Here is a 14,633-nt window from a genome sequence, read left to right as displayed (position 1 = left end):
CGGCAAAGCATATGGGTGATTTTGCTGCCATGAAACTTCATCAGCCAATAAAAGACTAGCCGCCCGAGAGCCGGACTGAAATTCTTCATTAGCAAATTGAGCCATGATTTCTGCATTAACTGTGTTGAAACTTATTCCTTCCGTGGAACTTGCTGTAATTCCTAGTTGTCCCGAACCTTTACTCGATATCGATGAGCGTCCAGTTATCTCAATTGGCTCAAAGTTAATCTAAAATATTATTTTAATTATTAATAACTTATATAACTAAATAATCTCATTGTACCTTATTACATTTTAAACTTACGCCAGCAGTGCTTAACTGAACAGCAGGAGTAGGATTATTATCATTCAACGTAGCTACATCTTTTGTGGGTGAACTTTGAAAATTACTGAGACCAGGAGTAAAAGTTTGACTGAGAAGTGTATGACCAGAACTCATCAAAGTTGATGGAGTGTTATCACTTGATAAGTTTTGTTGATTCAAATCCTTTTCTTTGTCGATTTCTGAAAGATTTGGCAAATGTAATAAATAGTTAAGAGAACTTCAGATATTTCTGTACATACCAATATTGGCATATGCTTTTTGTTCACTGCACCTTTGAAGTATTTTCCGGGCAAGCTCTCTTTCCGTGTCAATTGTACTTTTCAGTTTCGAACCTTCAGTCGACTCTCTAGTATCATCGAGCACTATAAAATACATAAACAATGATTACGTATGTCACATTTATTGAGATGATATATTGTATCAAATTACTGAAATGTACTAACAAGAAGAAATATTTTCAATAATTCCCAATGAAGAGTCCTCAGAATACTTCATCTCATCGCTTAAAAGTGGTCGCTTATATCTAATATCCTTTGAACGTTTGTCAGGCATGCGTGCTGCTAATCTGAAAAATAAATTATGGAAATATATTATATGAATTTTTTCTACTTTTTTTTATAGAAAGTATTAAGTGAAATTTTGTTTAAGTTGAATTTTGTTTTTCAAGCGGTATCCGACTTTCCTCAATCAGGATTGTAATCTCAAATCTTATCAAAACCGCAAGGCCGAGAAAAAATTCAAATCTTACATGCTTTTCCGTTCAACCGTGGACGAAGCTTGTGGTCTTGGAGTATTTAACAAAGTCATATCTATGTAATTGATCTTTGGCGTTTCCATGATTTGATTTTTGTTTCTTGGTTCGTTTTCGTCCATTTCTCGTGTGTGTTGAATAAAACAACAATGATCACAACTCGACCTTTTAATACTGTACAAAAAACCGTTCGGTTCAATTGAATCCGCCAAAATCTGACAATCCGACTGACGGTCGCTGACCAGTGCTGCCAGATCTTATTTCAGAAAATCCGTGGAAGGTGGTGGGGAAACGATAGAGAAATCCGTATAACCTAAATACATGTGTATGAAAGAGACAAATTCGTTTTGCGCTGGCGGCGGCAAATGGCGTCATTTCAAATATCAGAACTTAATCTTAAACTGTAAAGCATTTAATTAATCTGTTCTCACCTACGGCTCAACGATTGCTTGAAATGAACTTTGACACCTAGTTGAGACCAGGTTAATTAAACCGAATAATTCAGATGTAACTGGAACAATATTTCTATAGCGACATATTCCAGCCTTAGTACCGAGTCAACCTCACTGACGCCAAAAATTAAGACTGATGCAAAGAATTATCTAGACTAGAAACCGATGCTCGATACTGCTAACTGATCGTACTGCTGCCATAATATGCACCATGTTCAATAATTTGTATCCAACGGTCATTAATCGTTAATGCGCCATACTCTGTGTGACACCCGACGCGCTCAGTGGGACTCCATACTCACTCGAAATATACAGCATAGGCATTCTCTGCTACTCTGTGGTTTCAGCAATTCATACACGCGTTGAAGATACATACATACCAGAAGATACAAAATGGATGTGAAGAGAAAGAAGAATTACTTCTCCAATTATGGAAATCAGAAGAGGCGTAAACAATTCGTCTTGGAATCGGGGATGACCGGCTTTCTGTGCACGTGCAATTTCCGCGAGAAGGATTGCGTCCGTGACGCGTATAAGATTCTCGACAAATACTCTATTCAGCTTTACGGACCCGAAGGGATCAAGGTAGTACAGAATCACAAATTTAAAATATATCGTCACTACGGAGGTAATGTACGAAACCATGAAATAATCTATTAACTGTTTACGCAGACAAGTGGTGAACTCAAGGATGAGAAGAAAGGAAACGGAGACCCTCCTGAAGGTGAGAAGGATGGTGCCGAAGAGGATATCTTAATTGCTATAAACAAAGAACTTGATGAATTAAAAGCAGTATCGAAGAAAGATGTTTCGCAGAAAAGATTTCAGGTATGATTTCTGTCTTTCATGTTTCATATATATATTTTTTGTAGTACAATTCCGTACATATGCAGAAAACTAAAAAAAATTATCTTTACAGGTTGTAGACACAGGTGCAAAAAATGTTATATTCATACGAAGTAGCTTACCTAATCCTTTAGAAGTGGTTTCTACAATCATTAAAGAGTTGGATGAAACAAAGAAACAACATACACGGTTTTTACTAAGGATACTACCAATCGAAGTCGTCTGCAAAGCTAATATGAATGACATAAATGCCAAAGCAGACGTCTTGTTTCAGAAGTATTTTTCACAGGAACCTAAGACATTTTGTATCGTATTCAAGTAAGTTTTCTTAGTAGGAAAATTTAGATAACTAAAAATGTAACAGAAATATATTGAATTCTAATTTGTTTAGCCGGCACAGTAATAACAGTATGAATCGAAATGACGTGATAGAGGATTTGGCAAAGTTAGTAGTAAAGAAAAACCCAGATAACAAGGCAGATCTTAAGAATCCAGAGATTGCCATAGTGGTTGAAGTTATACGTGGATTTTGTCTTTTGGCCATAGCTCCAGATTATTACAAATATAAGAAGTATAATCTTTTGGAAATATGCAACCCAAAAGAGAAAGAACAGAAGGAGGTAACTATAAGTTAACTTATAGTAATTAAATAGATTTATAACTCGTGAATTTTTTATTCAAAATGCCTTTCTTAGTATTTTCCATTTTTCTATGTTAGTATTCCTTTCAGAATTCACAAGATAAGCCACCCGAATTGGAGAAACAGGTTGATAAATCTGTAGATGAGAAGAATACAAGTGATAAAGTGGAGCAAGAGGAAAAGGATGAAAGTGAAACCACCGAAGCAGAAAAATCAGAGGACACAGAAGACAAATAGAATAAAAGAAACAGCTGACGAAAATAAAGAACAGGAAAGTCAAATAAATGAAGATACCCCTAAAGAAGTTGACAAAGGTAATGACACAAAGGAAGACACGACTTCAACGGAAGTTGAAGATGGAACAGAAAAGGAGAAAGTTTCAGACACTGTGCAGGACTAATGGAAGCTGTCGATGACAAAGTTTCTTAATATTATGATACGACTTAATATTATTATACTTTGAAAAATTGTTTATTTAGTTTCATAAAAATTCTATAAAAATAGAAGGAAATACTTTTATGTTGTATGCACCGGCGCTATGCAAACCATGTATTCAAGAATAAAAATATAACTTTGATACCGCCACAAATTCATTGCGCCGCCCTTGGGGGCAATAAACGGTGAAAGCTAATGTACGAAACCAGAGGGCAGCACAGGATGCGATCGCACCATCCTGCCCGTGAGCAATCTCCCAACTCATCTCTGTTGAAAACTACAAATTCTAATCAAGTTGGCAATGAAATTCCCTATGTTGAAAAAAAAACATTTTCACTTACGGCATTGCCGCGCTAGTTTTGTACTTGTTTGTACATACATACTTGCACGCGGCACACGGCTGGTGGTCGTGGCGTCGATTATAAAGAAATAAACGTTAACTGATTGTCAAGTTGCTATAATTTCGTTACAATTTGATTCTACACAGTATTGGTTGGTATGTCTCTCGCTCCTAAACTAACTTTTTCACTTATGTTTTGATTTACATCCTTACCAACTCTTGTACACAATCATATTCATTTGTTAATTTCGTTGTCAATGTCGCTGTTATTCATAATTTTGGTAAAATTACCTTTTGCAAGCTTAGTTCATCTTATTCCTTTTATACATTTTAATAGAGTATTTATACTTAACTCACTGTATCCCTGTTTAATGCTGCAGGTTCAAGTCTAACCTATAATTTTATCATTCTATCAATACAATGGATATTCGGCCAAATAATACCATTTACATTAATAATTTAAATGAGAAAATTAAGAAGGAGGAATTGAAGAAGTCGTTGTATGCCATTTTTTCTCAGTTTGGTCAAATTTTAGACATCGTGGCACTAAAGACTTTAAAAATGCGGGGGCAAGCATTTGTTATTTTCAAAGAAATTGCCAGTGCAACAAACGCATTGAGATCTATGCAAGGATTCCCATTTTATGATAAACCAATGGTAAGTATGATATCGATTCATTTTTTTAAAAAGGCCTGTAATTTTATTGTGGCTTATAGTGTAATATTTAAGCATATTTTACTATTTAATTACAGAGAATACAGTATGCCAAAACGGACAGTGATTTAATAGCAAAAATGAAAGGTACCTTTGCAGAACGACCGAAAAAGCCTAAAAGAGTTGTTCCTGCGGCAGATGAGGAAGCGAAAAGGGCTAAGAAGAGGGCAAAAGAACAAGCTAAACATTCCCAACAAATTGGATATCATCCTGGCCTACCTCAACATCCAGGATTGGCAAACACAACTGTGCCTGAACAGCCACCTAATCAAATTCTATTTTTAACTAACTTACCAGATGAAACCAGTGAAATGATGTTGTCTATGTTATTCAATCAATTCCCTGGATTCAAGGAAGTGCGTTTAGTGCCTAATCGACATGACATAGCATTTGTTGAATTTGAAAATGAAGTTCAATCAGGTGCAGCAAAAGACGCTCTTCAAGGATTTAAGATCACCCCGTCGCATGCAATGAAAATATCATTTGCTAAAAAGTAATAAATTTAAGGAATCATTGAAATTAATGAAATTATTGAATTTGTTGGAGACAGATGAACACTCCCATGTTCATTTGTCTCCTCACCCGACACCCCAAACCCTTAAAGTGTTTTTAATGGCGGGTTTTAATTTAAGCATATTTTACGTTTCAATGTAAGTCTTAAAATGCTTCAAGCTGTCTCAAGTATGTTGTTACCTAATATCATGCAAAAGGTAACATACTTTCCATTGCATTCAGGTTTAACTGACATTTTGTGCAATGTCAGAAGTATTTGTCAGATGAAATTAGAGTGTACTCGTGTACAGTACTTTCTCATTATATCTTGAAAGAAAAATAAAACTAACTGGCTTGACACGTAGTCGACTTGAGTAAACTGTCTTAAACCATTTTGATCTTTTTTGTAGTCTTTAATTTAATATTCAACAAAGGTTGTATACCAATAACAAATGCTACTCTTAAAGAGTTTGTATACTAAAATATATATTTTTATAATTTAAATTTTCTCAGTGTCAATGCAGAAGTATTAATTTTCATACAAAATAGAAATTGTAAGTAAAACAATAAAGAATCACGTATTAAGATCTTTAACTTCAAAATTCTGATCTGTTATCCAATTTACATTTTCTAGTAATAGTTTTGGGTTTTCCACATTTTAATCATTCATTATATACAATTTTTACATTTAATCACCACATCTTTAGCATAAAGTTGATCTTTGAATGCAATTGAAATATTCATTCAAATTTTTATTCTATGTCCGTGTACATTTGAACGTCATAACATACACGTAACATTGTACAAATTCAACGGCTTAAAAACATGTAGAAACTTCTATAAATTTAAGGAACTTAGTTCACCTAAATTCTAACACCGTCCACACGTACATATTTTGTCCTTTCATATAAAATATTTAAAATTGCTTGAATATTATTTAAGTTAATTAAAGTCTGGCAGACTTCAACTTTTGGCAGCATCTGAAAAAAATGAAGTATAAGTATGCATGAAATATTTAATTGGAACCAAAGTAAAAATGATACTTACAACCTTTGGCACTACTTCGACGTCTCCGTCTACTAGGAGTTTCTTGTTTACTGGGTGTTACCGAAGTAGTAGATATAGAAGCAATGGTTCTTCTATTTTTAATTGCTCTCTGTTGTTTGATAAGAGGGGGACTGTTAGACGTTAACCTTCCCTCAATTTCCTCACGATCCAACGTTTTCTAAAACATCCAAAATGTACAAATTTCAAATATGGTTCAGAATTTTAACATAACTTTTATCTTCTCCAGCTAATTCTTAATAATAATTTAAAAAATTAGAAAGAAGGAATCTAAATTTTTAATTGCATTTGACATTACCTTTCTATCTCTACTGCGTCTAGGGGTAGCCAGCACTGTAATTACTCTATTTCGTAAGTGTTTTGTTAAAATATCCTCTTCAGTGGATTCATGTAAAGCTTCTTTAGAGTCCTGCCCGAATAAGTTTTCCAAATTTGATGATATAGTCTGTGTCAAAGAATTACCAGAAATCAGAATATGTGAACCATTAATATTAATTGACATTCTTGACTTTACCATTGATTGCAGATTCGGTGGTGTATCCATTTTAATATTTTCTTTAATTTCTTCAAAGCCGTCATCCTCAAAGTTCAGCTTCTTTTCTGCTCTAACTTCAAATTCGGTATTATCGCCCTCCAAATCACTACCATACAAGACATCATTTGCTTTTTTTCCTTCTGGGCTTAAATCGACCTCATTGAATGTTACCGTATCATTGAAATTAACTTTGTGCGTTAGTTTTTTAGATTGTGATGGACAAACTATATGCATAGAATCATCTGACCGTTTGAGTATACTTCTTCCTGGCACGTGGGACGAATTACATGGTGACACTAAATCATCTAATCTAATGTCCGGCGTTTTACAAATTGAACTTATTTTCATAGCTATCAATGGACTTCTAACCATGCTCGATGTATTTGATTGTTGCACTTCCTGTAAAGGACCTGATCTGTTTCGACTTTTAGAAGTTCTTCTTGAAGGCTTAGGTGTACTTTCTTTAGATCCTTTGGATGCGTGTTGTCGAGCTTTTGATGTACTTCTCCGAGTTTTTGGGGTACAACTGCGAACCATTGTAAAATCAGGTTCTTTTATACTTTTTTGTGGAACTAAGTAGTTTTCAGATTCTGATTCCTTTTTAACAGAACTCAATCTTTTTCTGTCCATCAGAATTATATCATCCTCATTGTCCGCATCATTCTTTTGAGGAGGAGCTTTTGCTTTCCTAGCTGCACGAATCATTGCTCCAACCATACTTGGTTTTGAAGGTACAACTTTCTTTTTACGTGGAACTTTCTTCCTTAAAACTCGTTTTGCAGAATCTGGCCGATCTTCGACCCAATTTGCTGTTTTAAGTTTTTCCAGTTTATCAAATCTGGAGATGCAGTCATTAACTTCCATGTATGTCATATCCCAAAACCCCTGTAAGTCCCTGCAAGTGACCAATAATTTTCCTTCGCCTGTTTCACAATCTTGTACTAATTTCCCAAATCTTGCAAATTTTTTATTTAAAAGTAATTTTGTTTGTCCGACTGCTTGATTTATTAAATATCGCCCGTCTTCGGTAATGGATGCAGACTGTTCTTCTTCAGTCCATCTTGTACAGAGATCCGTTAATCGGTTTGCCTCTTTGTCCATGAGGAACTTGAAATATTTTGCAGTTCTTTCTTCATCTTCAATCGATATGTTCAGACTATCCATAATAGTTTCCTTAGTGGGACAGACATTGGAAAGGGAAAGTTGTTTTCGGATCTGTAGTTCCTTTCTAATATTACTCTTTCCACGGCTGGATACAACATAAGGAGAAAACATTATTGGCATTACTGGTGTACCTATCTGTTGTATACCAGTAACTATCGAATCATTATCCGAATCTGATATAGTTTTAACCTGATCATTATCTTTTAACACGTTAGAGGCAGTATCTTGTAGGCTAACATTATGATCATCAGGTGATAATTGCAATGTAACAGTTTCGATAGATGAATTTGCAACAGGCTCTTCTTTAGAACTCAAGATATCTGATTCAAAGAATGACTTCTCTTTTACATCCTCTCTTAAACACTCAGGACTATCCTGTGTTATGTCGTGTAAATGGACACGTCCAAATAATGGATAACTACTTAATCCTTTGGGAGGTTTAAATTTATGATCTTTTGGTGCAAAGGAACTGTCACTTGGTAAACGTATTGCTTCGACAGTATTCTGAACATTTTGTACATTTGCAAGTTTATCTTTAACATGACTAGCAGCTGCTTTAGCTGCCAGGCGTTTCTGGGTCGCTCTGGTGATTCTCTGCGGCAATCCAGGTTTTGCAGGAATACATTTACATAATCTGGTAGATTGATTTGTAGATGTATTGTCTTCCATTTTGATCGGTGGTGAATACAGCTTGTGATGCACAATACCGACTTTAAATACAGGCTTCTTGTGTCGCTGATCAAATAATCTTTTCCGTTCTCGTGCTGCTTTCCATTTAGCAAGCTGTGCCAAACGGTCTTCCACTGCATCTAGTATTTCATGAAACCATTATTTGACATTGAAGAACAAGCGTAAAGGATAAATAGAGGATAACATACCTTGGTCTGTGCGCTCGTTGTCAAGCAAATCTCGGTTTCTCGAGAAATTCTCAGCGCGTTGTAACTTTCTCCGTTCTTCATATTTTTCTGTTCGAAGGGCTCTGCTTTCTCTAATATCGCTGAAGCCAGGCGGTTTCTTTTTATATTGAAGTCTCAAATCTGTCATTTTGATACTCGCGTACAACTTCTTTAACGTCTAACCCGCCAATTATCCAACTGTGCCCAACGTTCAGATTGAAATCCGGCCGGGGTATCGCATAGAGCGAATCGCGTCGACGCGTTGAGAATGGCCAACCAATCAGAAGTGCGCTTAACCTCATTGGACCGCGGCAATTCTGATTGGTTTTTCATCCTCGACGCGTTGCACTCTATGTGATACTCGACGTGCTCAGTTAAACTAACGCTCCAATCCCTTTTCAAGAGTATTCGATACAAAAGTGTCAACTAAACACAAATTTCTATCTAAAAATAGATAGTCTTCAGACTGATAGAAATTTGTGTAGCAACATCATATGATTAGATAATTTTCGGTTTCAACGTCAAGTTGACTCTAATGGAAAGTGCGCTTGTTGTTCTGTGTCCATAACTGGTCTATGGTCAATGGATTACTCCTTATTTAGTATATATACTTACAATTTCCAACGCCAGTACGCCACGATATGAATGCACTTCTGTCATCCTGTCTAATAAAGTTCCACGGTCGTTCCATACTTGACTTTCTTTAGCCGGGGATCTATCTTTTCCATTCGGTGCCGTTCGCCGTTACGTTCAGTTACGTTGGCTGAAGGGAAATTCAAATTTTCTTCGCCTATATTTGCTTTATAACTGGGGTTATAAAAAACCACTCTCCAAAATGTTTTGGGGTACGTAAAAATGCTGGCATTGATAAAGCTTCTGATCTATTAAGATTAATATTCGCCTCGTAAAATATTCGAAATGGCTAACCACGTGTTCTTGAAAAATGTAGTTTTGTATGGACAATCCTGTAAAGTTTTTAAAATGTAATTGAACTTCGACTTTCTGTTTATTTGGTAGGACTAATTATGGAGCCACACAAGCGGTATACGCAAACCGTTGAGAAATCGTTTCATGTATCGATGGCAGCTTTAGATTCATCGACTGGTGAAACCGGTGGTACGTTCTGCATTTAGTTAATGTGATTTGCCAATAAATGAAACTATATTAATCATGAGTTTGAATTTCAGCTGGTCAAGTAGTACAAGTGATGTTATATTATGACAATCGAAACTATCTTCTCTGCTGTCTGAAGTATGGATCGATTTGGCAAGCACCATTGGATTTAAATTTTCAGAAAGGAACAGAAATTGCGTTTTCATCTAATGGAAAAGGACATGTACATTTAACGGGTTATTTACTTCCTGAAGGAGATGATTCAGATCTTGATGAGTTAGAGGAGGAAGCAGAAGATGAAGAGGATGATGAGGAGGAAGAAGATGACGAGGACGAAGACGAGGATGAAGATATACCACCATTAATTAGTAAAAAGTCAAAAAGGAAACATTTGGAATCATCAAAGGCAGAAGCAAAAGTTAAAATAGCGAAGAAGGATAAAGTAAAGGAAGAAGTATCAAATGATATCGATAATAAACAGGAATCAAAGCCAAAAATTATAAAAAATGGAATACAAGTTGAAGACCTGAAAGTAGGTGATGGGCTTACTGCCCAGAAGGGGAAATTCATTTCCATTTATTATGTTGGTCGACTGAAGAATGGTAAGAAATTTGATTCTACAACATCTGGAAATGGTTTCAAATTCCGGCTTGGAAAGAGTGAGGTTATTAAAGGAATGGATATTGGGATTGCTGGAATGAAAGTTGGTGGCAAGAGACGAATTACAATTCCTCCAGCCATGGGGTAAATAATATTATGCTAGATTTGTTTAGTTCTGATTTGGAATATAATTGAAATACTTAATTTTTTTTTAGCAAATTCTTTTGCTAAATGCATATTTTTCTTACAGATATGGGGCCAAAGGATCACTACCTATCATACCAGAAAACAGCACACTCGTATTTGAAGTAGAGCTTAAGAATGTTCATTAATTTTACTGAATTTACAAGTAATTATTATTTATTATTTAAGGATAAGTGTATTGTTTAAGTTTCTATTATAAACAATATGTATCATTGTCATGCTGTATCATTCTGTAAACTTAATTCAGTTAAATTCCGATTTGAATTAGATTTAATTACAATTGGTAGAGTAGAAAATGCAAATTTGATTCGTATTTACGAGAGTTTAAGAAATGTTTCAATTTTTTTTTTCCTTTTGGTGTAACTATTGAAAAACTATATTCATCATTTGACATATAAAATGATTGATTATATTTTGTACTTTTTTATTAGATGTAATCAATAAACGTATTTTTCATTGAATTTAAATAAAGATAGCTACCATCAAATAAATTCATTCTTTATACATGTACCTAATGACAATATCACTTTTAACCATTACGAAAATAATGTATTCTTTTTTACTAGAAATTTGGTGTGAGGGATAGAAAGCCTTTTAATTTGGACGTTTTCCTTAAAAAAAAAAAATATGAGAACAATGCCATGTAGAGTGGAATGGAAGATATCGAAACATCTAATTATAGTTGGTTAGTTGACATTGATAGCCGACTTAGGAAAATGAATACTGGGGTTTAATAAATAACAGAACTTGAATGATCATTTGTTATACCGCGTGCTTTTCGATAATCGTTACTGAAAATTTAACCGTTAAATTTTTTGAATAAAGGTTGGCGTTCAACACACCAATCGCAGTGTTCGCTCGAAACGGAGTTGAAGCTGGATAAAGTGCACCACCTTTAATTGGGGTTAGGTACTACAATGTGGTTGATCCTTATCTACAAGAAATACTTCTTATATTTGAATTGATCAATGATGAGAATACCATGCGACTGAAATGCGTAAATGTACGTAAATGGAGATAAATGGAGAAACGCATATTTCCACGACGTGGTTGACAAGGCCGTTTTCGTTAAATTATCTTAAGCATGAACTACATGTATCAACTTAGTTGGACTCTGGTTATCGCTAGTGAACATACAATTCCATTATCTCGAATTCCTTGGAAAGCCGAATGTATTATTTTTAGATTATCGCTTAGGTATTTAAATACTAGCAGGTCTCAGAAACTGTCCAGTGATTCTTAGTCAGTGAATTCAGGTGACTTGTGTTAGAGAAAGTGGTATTAATCGTTAAAGTGTGCACATGAATAATATTTACTTTTGTTCTTCTGATTTCAGGTAAATAAAAATGTACATTCCTTATGTCGATGCTCTCAAAGGTTTTCTGAATAATGCTTTTCAAGACAAAGAACCATGGCAAATCGTGACGATAACATCGACTACTGTCTTTACAATTATTTGGCTTCGAGATTTTATATTTCAAGATGAAAGTAAGTGAAATTTTAATCGCATCGGGAAGTATATGTAATGGATTTCTTGTAATTATTTTTTAACGTAAGATGTATTGGTTTTGAGGTCTTATGGAACGAGGAAAAAAGCAGATATTTAAATGGGGACGCTATATTCCTGCTATTAAAAATAAAGTGGATAAGGAATTAGATGTTCTAAACAGAACGTTTCAGGAACAAGCTATGCAAAGGGTTAAAGGTATCCCATTTATTACGAAACTTCCATCAGAAGGTCTTGGCTCGGCTGAAATCGTTTCCCTTGTTAAGACATCTGTACACTTAGGTATGATGTATATAATTATGTTTCGTTTTCTAAAATGTATTTATTCGTGATTTAAAGGAATGTATTATTTTGTAGGTGATTATGATTGGCATGGTGGTAAAGTATCAGGAACTGTGTATAGAGATGATGGTGTGCTCCAGAATCTTATTGCAGACGTTTATAGGATTGCATCTTATACAAACCCTTTGCATGCTGATGTATTCCCAGGAATTTGTAAAATGGAAGCAGAAGTGGTTCGGGCAACCTGTTACTTATTTAATGGTAATGCTGACTCTTGTGGAACGGTAAGTACTGCCTGCTAATTTCAGTAATTTGGTACATAGTTTAATTAAATTACCAACTGACCTATTAACAAGTGGTATTTAGATGACAACTGGTGGCACAGAATCCATTCTCCTTGCATGTAAAGCATACAGAGATTATGCAAAAGAAGTGAAAGGCATTACACGTCCGAACCTGGTCATGCCAGTAACGGCACATTCCGCCTTTGATAAAGCTGCTCAATATTTAAAAATCAAGATACTAACAGTTCCTGTCAATCCCCATAGTTATACAGTTAGCATCGCAGCTATGAAACGTGCAATAAACAAAAATACTATAATGGTAAGAAATTTATTTAAGTGATTTTGTTAAAGAAAATATTCCTGGAGGAATTTTGTGAATAATATTTAAACATACAAATAATGTATTTGTGATTTGCGTAGCTTGTAGGATCTGCACCAAATTTTCCATACGGCACAATGGACAATATTGAAGCCATCTCAGAATTAGGAAAGCGTTACAACATTCCAGTACACGTGGATGCCTGTTTAGGAGGGTTCTTAATTTGTTTTATGTCCAAATTGGGATACAAAATTGGAGAATTTGACTTTAGGTTACCAGGAGTTACCAGTATTTCTGCAGATACGCATAAGGTATTCTATCAGTACGCAATTCTATAAACAATTTCAGAACAACCTGTTTTATTTCAGTATGGATATGCTCCAAAAGGATCTTCGGTAATCCTGTATAGGAGTAAGAAATACAGACATCACCAATTTACTACGACAACAGATTGGCCCGGTGGTATTTATGGTTCTCCAACTGTGAATGGTTCACGTGCTGGTGGCATAATTGCTGCTTGTTGGGCAACTATGATGTTCTTTGGATACGATGGTTACTTACAAGCTACTAAAAAAATAGTAGATACTACTAGATATATAGAAGAAGAGTACGTATGATATGTAACAATGTAAACTGTATTATAATCTTTACATAACATCCAAAAATATTTTTATTACAGATTGAGAAAGATGGATGGCATATTTATTTTTGGAACGCCGGCTACTTCTGTGATAGCGCTGGGTTCAACACAGTTCGATATTTACCGATTGTGTGATGCTCTGAATTTAAAAGGCTGGAATCTCAATACGTTACAATTTCCGAGTGGTATTCATATATGTGTTACGCATGTTCACACAGGACCAGGGATCGCCGATGAATTCTTGAATGATGTAAGAGTTGCATTAGTAGAAATTCTCCGTCTTCCGCAGGAAGCAGCCAAAGGAAAGGTAATACTTCATCATTATCTCTTAATTAAAAATAAAATTGAATTGTAACCTCACGAAACCATTTTTTTTCAGTATGCTGTTTACGGGGTGAGCCAAACACTTCTCGATCGAAGTTTGGTTAGTGACATCACGAGATACTTTTTAGATGCAGTATATTACACTCCTGAAACTGACAACTAAGAATCATGAAAAATGTTACTTATTCATTAGAAAATTACTACTGTCTACAAAACGTCCATTTATTGGAGTTATCGAATTAGACATGACTAATCATTTGAGCTTCCATTTAAAGTAGTGTATATATTTGTACACGTGTATGTACTTCCCAGACAATTTTTCTGTTTCATATTGAAACACTACAAAATATATTTCAAAAAATATTTATACAGGTACAATGCAAATATTGCTCAATGATTATCATAAGACTTAGGATTCGATGATTACAATAAGATTTTTGATGTACAATTTTCATACAAATTTTGGTGAAACGGTAATCACTTATATGATATATTATAAATGGATGTGATCATTTTATAACGTGCGTGTATGCATATAAAACTACTACATATAGATTATGTATACCTTGAATACCGTATGTTATTCATTTACACTTCTCACGACAAGGGACAGCTCAACTTTGAATACGAATGTTTGTACCTACATCAGTCGGTAAGATATCGTTTATAAGACAATTTTTGTCTTCAACAGGTTAAACCGCGCGT

General features: G+C 34.8%; 6 protein-coding genes across 14 annotated transcripts; 4 read left to right on the top strand and 2 right to left on the bottom strand.

The window, feature by feature from the left end:
• Positions 1-6: 6 nt before the first annotated feature.
• LOC111673944 lies at positions 7-1,569 on the bottom strand. The gene is made up of 5 exons (XM_023432275.1): positions 1,508-1,569; positions 1,074-1,389; positions 769-890; positions 305-687; positions 7-228 (listed from the first exon to the last, which is right to left on the bottom strand). The coding sequence occupies exons 2-4, from the start codon at positions 1,196-1,198 to the stop codon at positions 545-547; spliced, it is 390 nt and encodes a 129-aa protein (XP_023288043.1). The 5' UTR covers positions 1,199-1,389; positions 1,508-1,569; the 3' UTR covers positions 7-228; positions 305-544.
• A 277-nt stretch (positions 1,570-1,846) lies between these two features.
• LOC105701301 (THUMP domain-containing protein 1 homolog) lies at positions 1,847-3,540 on the top strand. The gene is made up of 5 exons (XM_012427938.2): positions 1,847-2,113; positions 2,201-2,356; positions 2,448-2,692; positions 2,766-2,994; positions 3,105-3,540. The coding sequence occupies exons 1-5, from the start codon at positions 1,922-1,924 to the stop codon at positions 3,249-3,251; spliced, it is 969 nt and encodes a 322-aa protein (XP_012283361.1). The 5' UTR covers positions 1,847-1,921; the 3' UTR covers positions 3,252-3,540.
• Positions 3,541-3,820: 280 nt separating this feature from the next.
• On the top strand, positions 3,821-5,597 carry LOC105701303 (U1 small nuclear ribonucleoprotein A). 3 transcript variants are annotated; one of them, XM_012427942.2, is made up of 3 exons: positions 3,821-3,941; positions 4,170-4,446; positions 4,542-5,597. In XM_012427942.2, exons 2-3 carry the CDS (start codon positions 4,210-4,212, stop codon positions 4,998-5,000), a joined length of 696 nt encoding a protein of 231 aa, XP_012283365.1. In that variant the 5' UTR covers positions 3,821-3,941; positions 4,170-4,209; the 3' UTR covers positions 5,001-5,597. The 3 variants fall into 3 exon arrangements, with proteins under 3 accessions (XP_012283365.1, XP_012283364.1, XP_012283363.1); XM_012427941.2 differs by having other exon boundaries at positions 3,821-3,945; XM_012427940.1 differs by lacking the exon at positions 3,821-3,941 and adding an exon at positions 3,953-4,070.
• A 135-nt stretch (positions 5,598-5,732) lies between these two features.
• On the bottom strand, positions 5,733-8,871 carry LOC105701300. 2 transcript variants are annotated; one of them, XM_012427936.2, is made up of 5 exons: positions 8,638-8,871; positions 6,575-8,568; positions 6,359-6,505; positions 6,043-6,220; positions 5,733-5,975 (listed from the first exon to the last, which is right to left on the bottom strand). In XM_012427936.2, exons 1-5 carry the CDS (start codon positions 8,801-8,803, stop codon positions 5,959-5,961), a joined length of 2,502 nt encoding a protein of 833 aa, XP_012283359.1. In that variant the 5' UTR covers positions 8,804-8,871; the 3' UTR covers positions 5,733-5,958. The 2 variants fall into 2 exon arrangements, with proteins under 2 accessions (XP_012283359.1, XP_012283360.1); XM_012427937.2 differs by having other exon boundaries at positions 6,046-6,220.
• A 421-nt stretch (positions 8,872-9,292) lies between these two features.
• LOC105701302 (46 kDa FK506-binding nuclear protein) lies at positions 9,293-11,033 on the top strand. The gene is made up of 4 exons (XM_012427939.2): positions 9,293-9,500; positions 9,673-9,771; positions 9,843-10,512; positions 10,619-11,033. Exons 1-4 carry the CDS (start codon positions 9,491-9,493, stop codon positions 10,698-10,700), a joined length of 861 nt encoding a protein of 286 aa, XP_012283362.1. The 5' UTR covers positions 9,293-9,490; the 3' UTR covers positions 10,701-11,033.
• A 400-nt stretch (positions 11,034-11,433) lies between these two features.
• On the top strand, positions 11,434-14,499 carry LOC105701401 (sphingosine-1-phosphate lyase). 6 transcript variants are annotated; one of them, XM_012428125.2, is made up of 9 exons: positions 11,434-11,575; positions 11,909-12,060; positions 12,146-12,361; positions 12,437-12,645; positions 12,728-12,964; positions 13,066-13,275; positions 13,333-13,571; positions 13,644-13,911; positions 13,984-14,499. In XM_012428125.2, the coding sequence occupies exons 2-9, from the start codon at positions 11,919-11,921 to the stop codon at positions 14,089-14,091; spliced, it is 1,629 nt and encodes a 542-aa protein (XP_012283548.1). In that variant the 5' UTR covers positions 11,434-11,575; positions 11,909-11,918; the 3' UTR covers positions 14,092-14,499. The 6 variants fall into 6 exon arrangements, with proteins under 6 accessions (XP_012283548.1, XP_012283545.1, XP_012283544.1 ...); XM_012428122.2 differs by lacking the exon at positions 11,434-11,575 and adding an exon at positions 11,585-11,769; XM_012428121.2 differs by lacking the exon at positions 11,434-11,575 and adding an exon at positions 11,585-11,814.
• Positions 14,500-14,633: the final 134 nt, after the last annotated feature.

Source organism: Orussus abietinus, unplaced genomic scaffold, assembly GCF_000612105.2.
Source record: "Orussus abietinus isolate OABI.00-Male unplaced genomic scaffold, Oabi_2.0 scaffold28, whole genome shotgun sequence".
In the NCBI taxonomy this organism is placed as follows: Eukaryota; Metazoa; Arthropoda; class Insecta; order Hymenoptera; family Orussidae; genus Orussus; species Orussus abietinus.
Note: the sequence above shows the minus strand (reverse complement) of the source record. Positions and strands in the feature narration are given on the sequence as shown.

What these genes read in the sequence shown, in the direction of transcription:
- LOC111673944 (XM_023432275.1), bottom strand. Translation starts at nt 1,198, where the DNA reads ATGGACGAAAACGAACCAAGAAACAAAAATCAAATCATGGAAACGCCA. An exon ending in ACGGTTGAACGGAAAAGCAT is followed by an intron (nt 891 to 1,073) that starts GTAAGATTTGAA and finishes TTTATTTTTCAG; the next exon opens with ATTAGCAGCACGCATGCCTG. An exon ending in TATTGAAAATATTTCTTCTT is followed by an intron (nt 688 to 768) that starts GTTAGTACATTT and finishes TGTATTTTATAG; the next exon opens with TGCTCGATGATACTAGAGAG.
- LOC105701301 (XM_012427938.2), top strand. Translation starts at nt 1,922, where the DNA reads ATGGATGTGAAGAGAAAGAAGAATTACTTCTCCAATTATGGAAATCAG. An exon ending in ACGGACCCGAAGGGATCAAG is followed by an intron (nt 2,114 to 2,200) that starts GTAGTACAGAAT and finishes CTGTTTACGCAG; the next exon opens with ACAAGTGGTGAACTCAAGGA. An exon ending in TTTCGCAGAAAAGATTTCAG is followed by an intron (nt 2,357 to 2,447) that starts GTATGATTTCTG and finishes TTATCTTTACAG; the next exon opens with GTTGTAGACACAGGTGCAAA.
- LOC105701303 (XM_012427942.2), top strand. Translation starts at nt 4,210, where the DNA reads ATGGATATTCGGCCAAATAATACCATTTACATTAATAATTTAAATGAG. An exon ending in CATTTTATGATAAACCAATG is followed by an intron (nt 4,447 to 4,541) that starts GTAAGTATGATA and finishes ATTTAATTACAG; the next exon opens with AGAATACAGTATGCCAAAAC.
- LOC105701300 (XM_012427936.2), bottom strand. Translation starts at nt 8,803, where the DNA reads ATGACAGATTTGAGACTTCAATATAAAAAGAAACCGCCTGGCTTCAGC. An exon ending in CAACGAGCGCACAGACCAAG is followed by an intron (nt 8,569 to 8,637) that starts GTATGTTATCCT and finishes ATGAAATACTAG; the next exon opens with ATGCAGTGGAAGACCGTTTG. An exon ending in CACCGAATCTGCAATCAATG is followed by an intron (nt 6,506 to 6,574) that starts GTAAAGTCAAGA and finishes TCTTTGACACAG; the next exon opens with ACTATATCATCAAATTTGGA.
- LOC105701302 (XM_012427939.2), top strand. An exon ending in ATCGACTGGTGAAACCGGTG is followed by an intron (nt 9,772 to 9,842) that starts GTACGTTCTGCA and finishes TTTGAATTTCAG; the next exon opens with CTGGTCAAGTAGTACAAGTG. An exon ending in ACAATTCCTCCAGCCATGGG is followed by an intron (nt 10,513 to 10,618) that starts GTAAATAATATT and finishes TTTTTCTTACAG; the next exon opens with ATATGGGGCCAAAGGATCAC.
- LOC105701401 (XM_012428125.2), top strand. Translation starts at nt 11,919, where the DNA reads ATGTACATTCCTTATGTCGATGCTCTCAAAGGTTTTCTGAATAATGCT. An exon ending in ACTAGATATATAGAAGAAGA is followed by an intron (nt 13,572 to 13,643) that starts GTACGTATGATA and finishes TTTTTATTACAG; the next exon opens with ATTGAGAAAGATGGATGGCA. An exon ending in AGGAAGCAGCCAAAGGAAAG is followed by an intron (nt 13,912 to 13,983) that starts GTAATACTTCAT and finishes ATTTTTTTTCAG; the next exon opens with TATGCTGTTTACGGGGTGAG.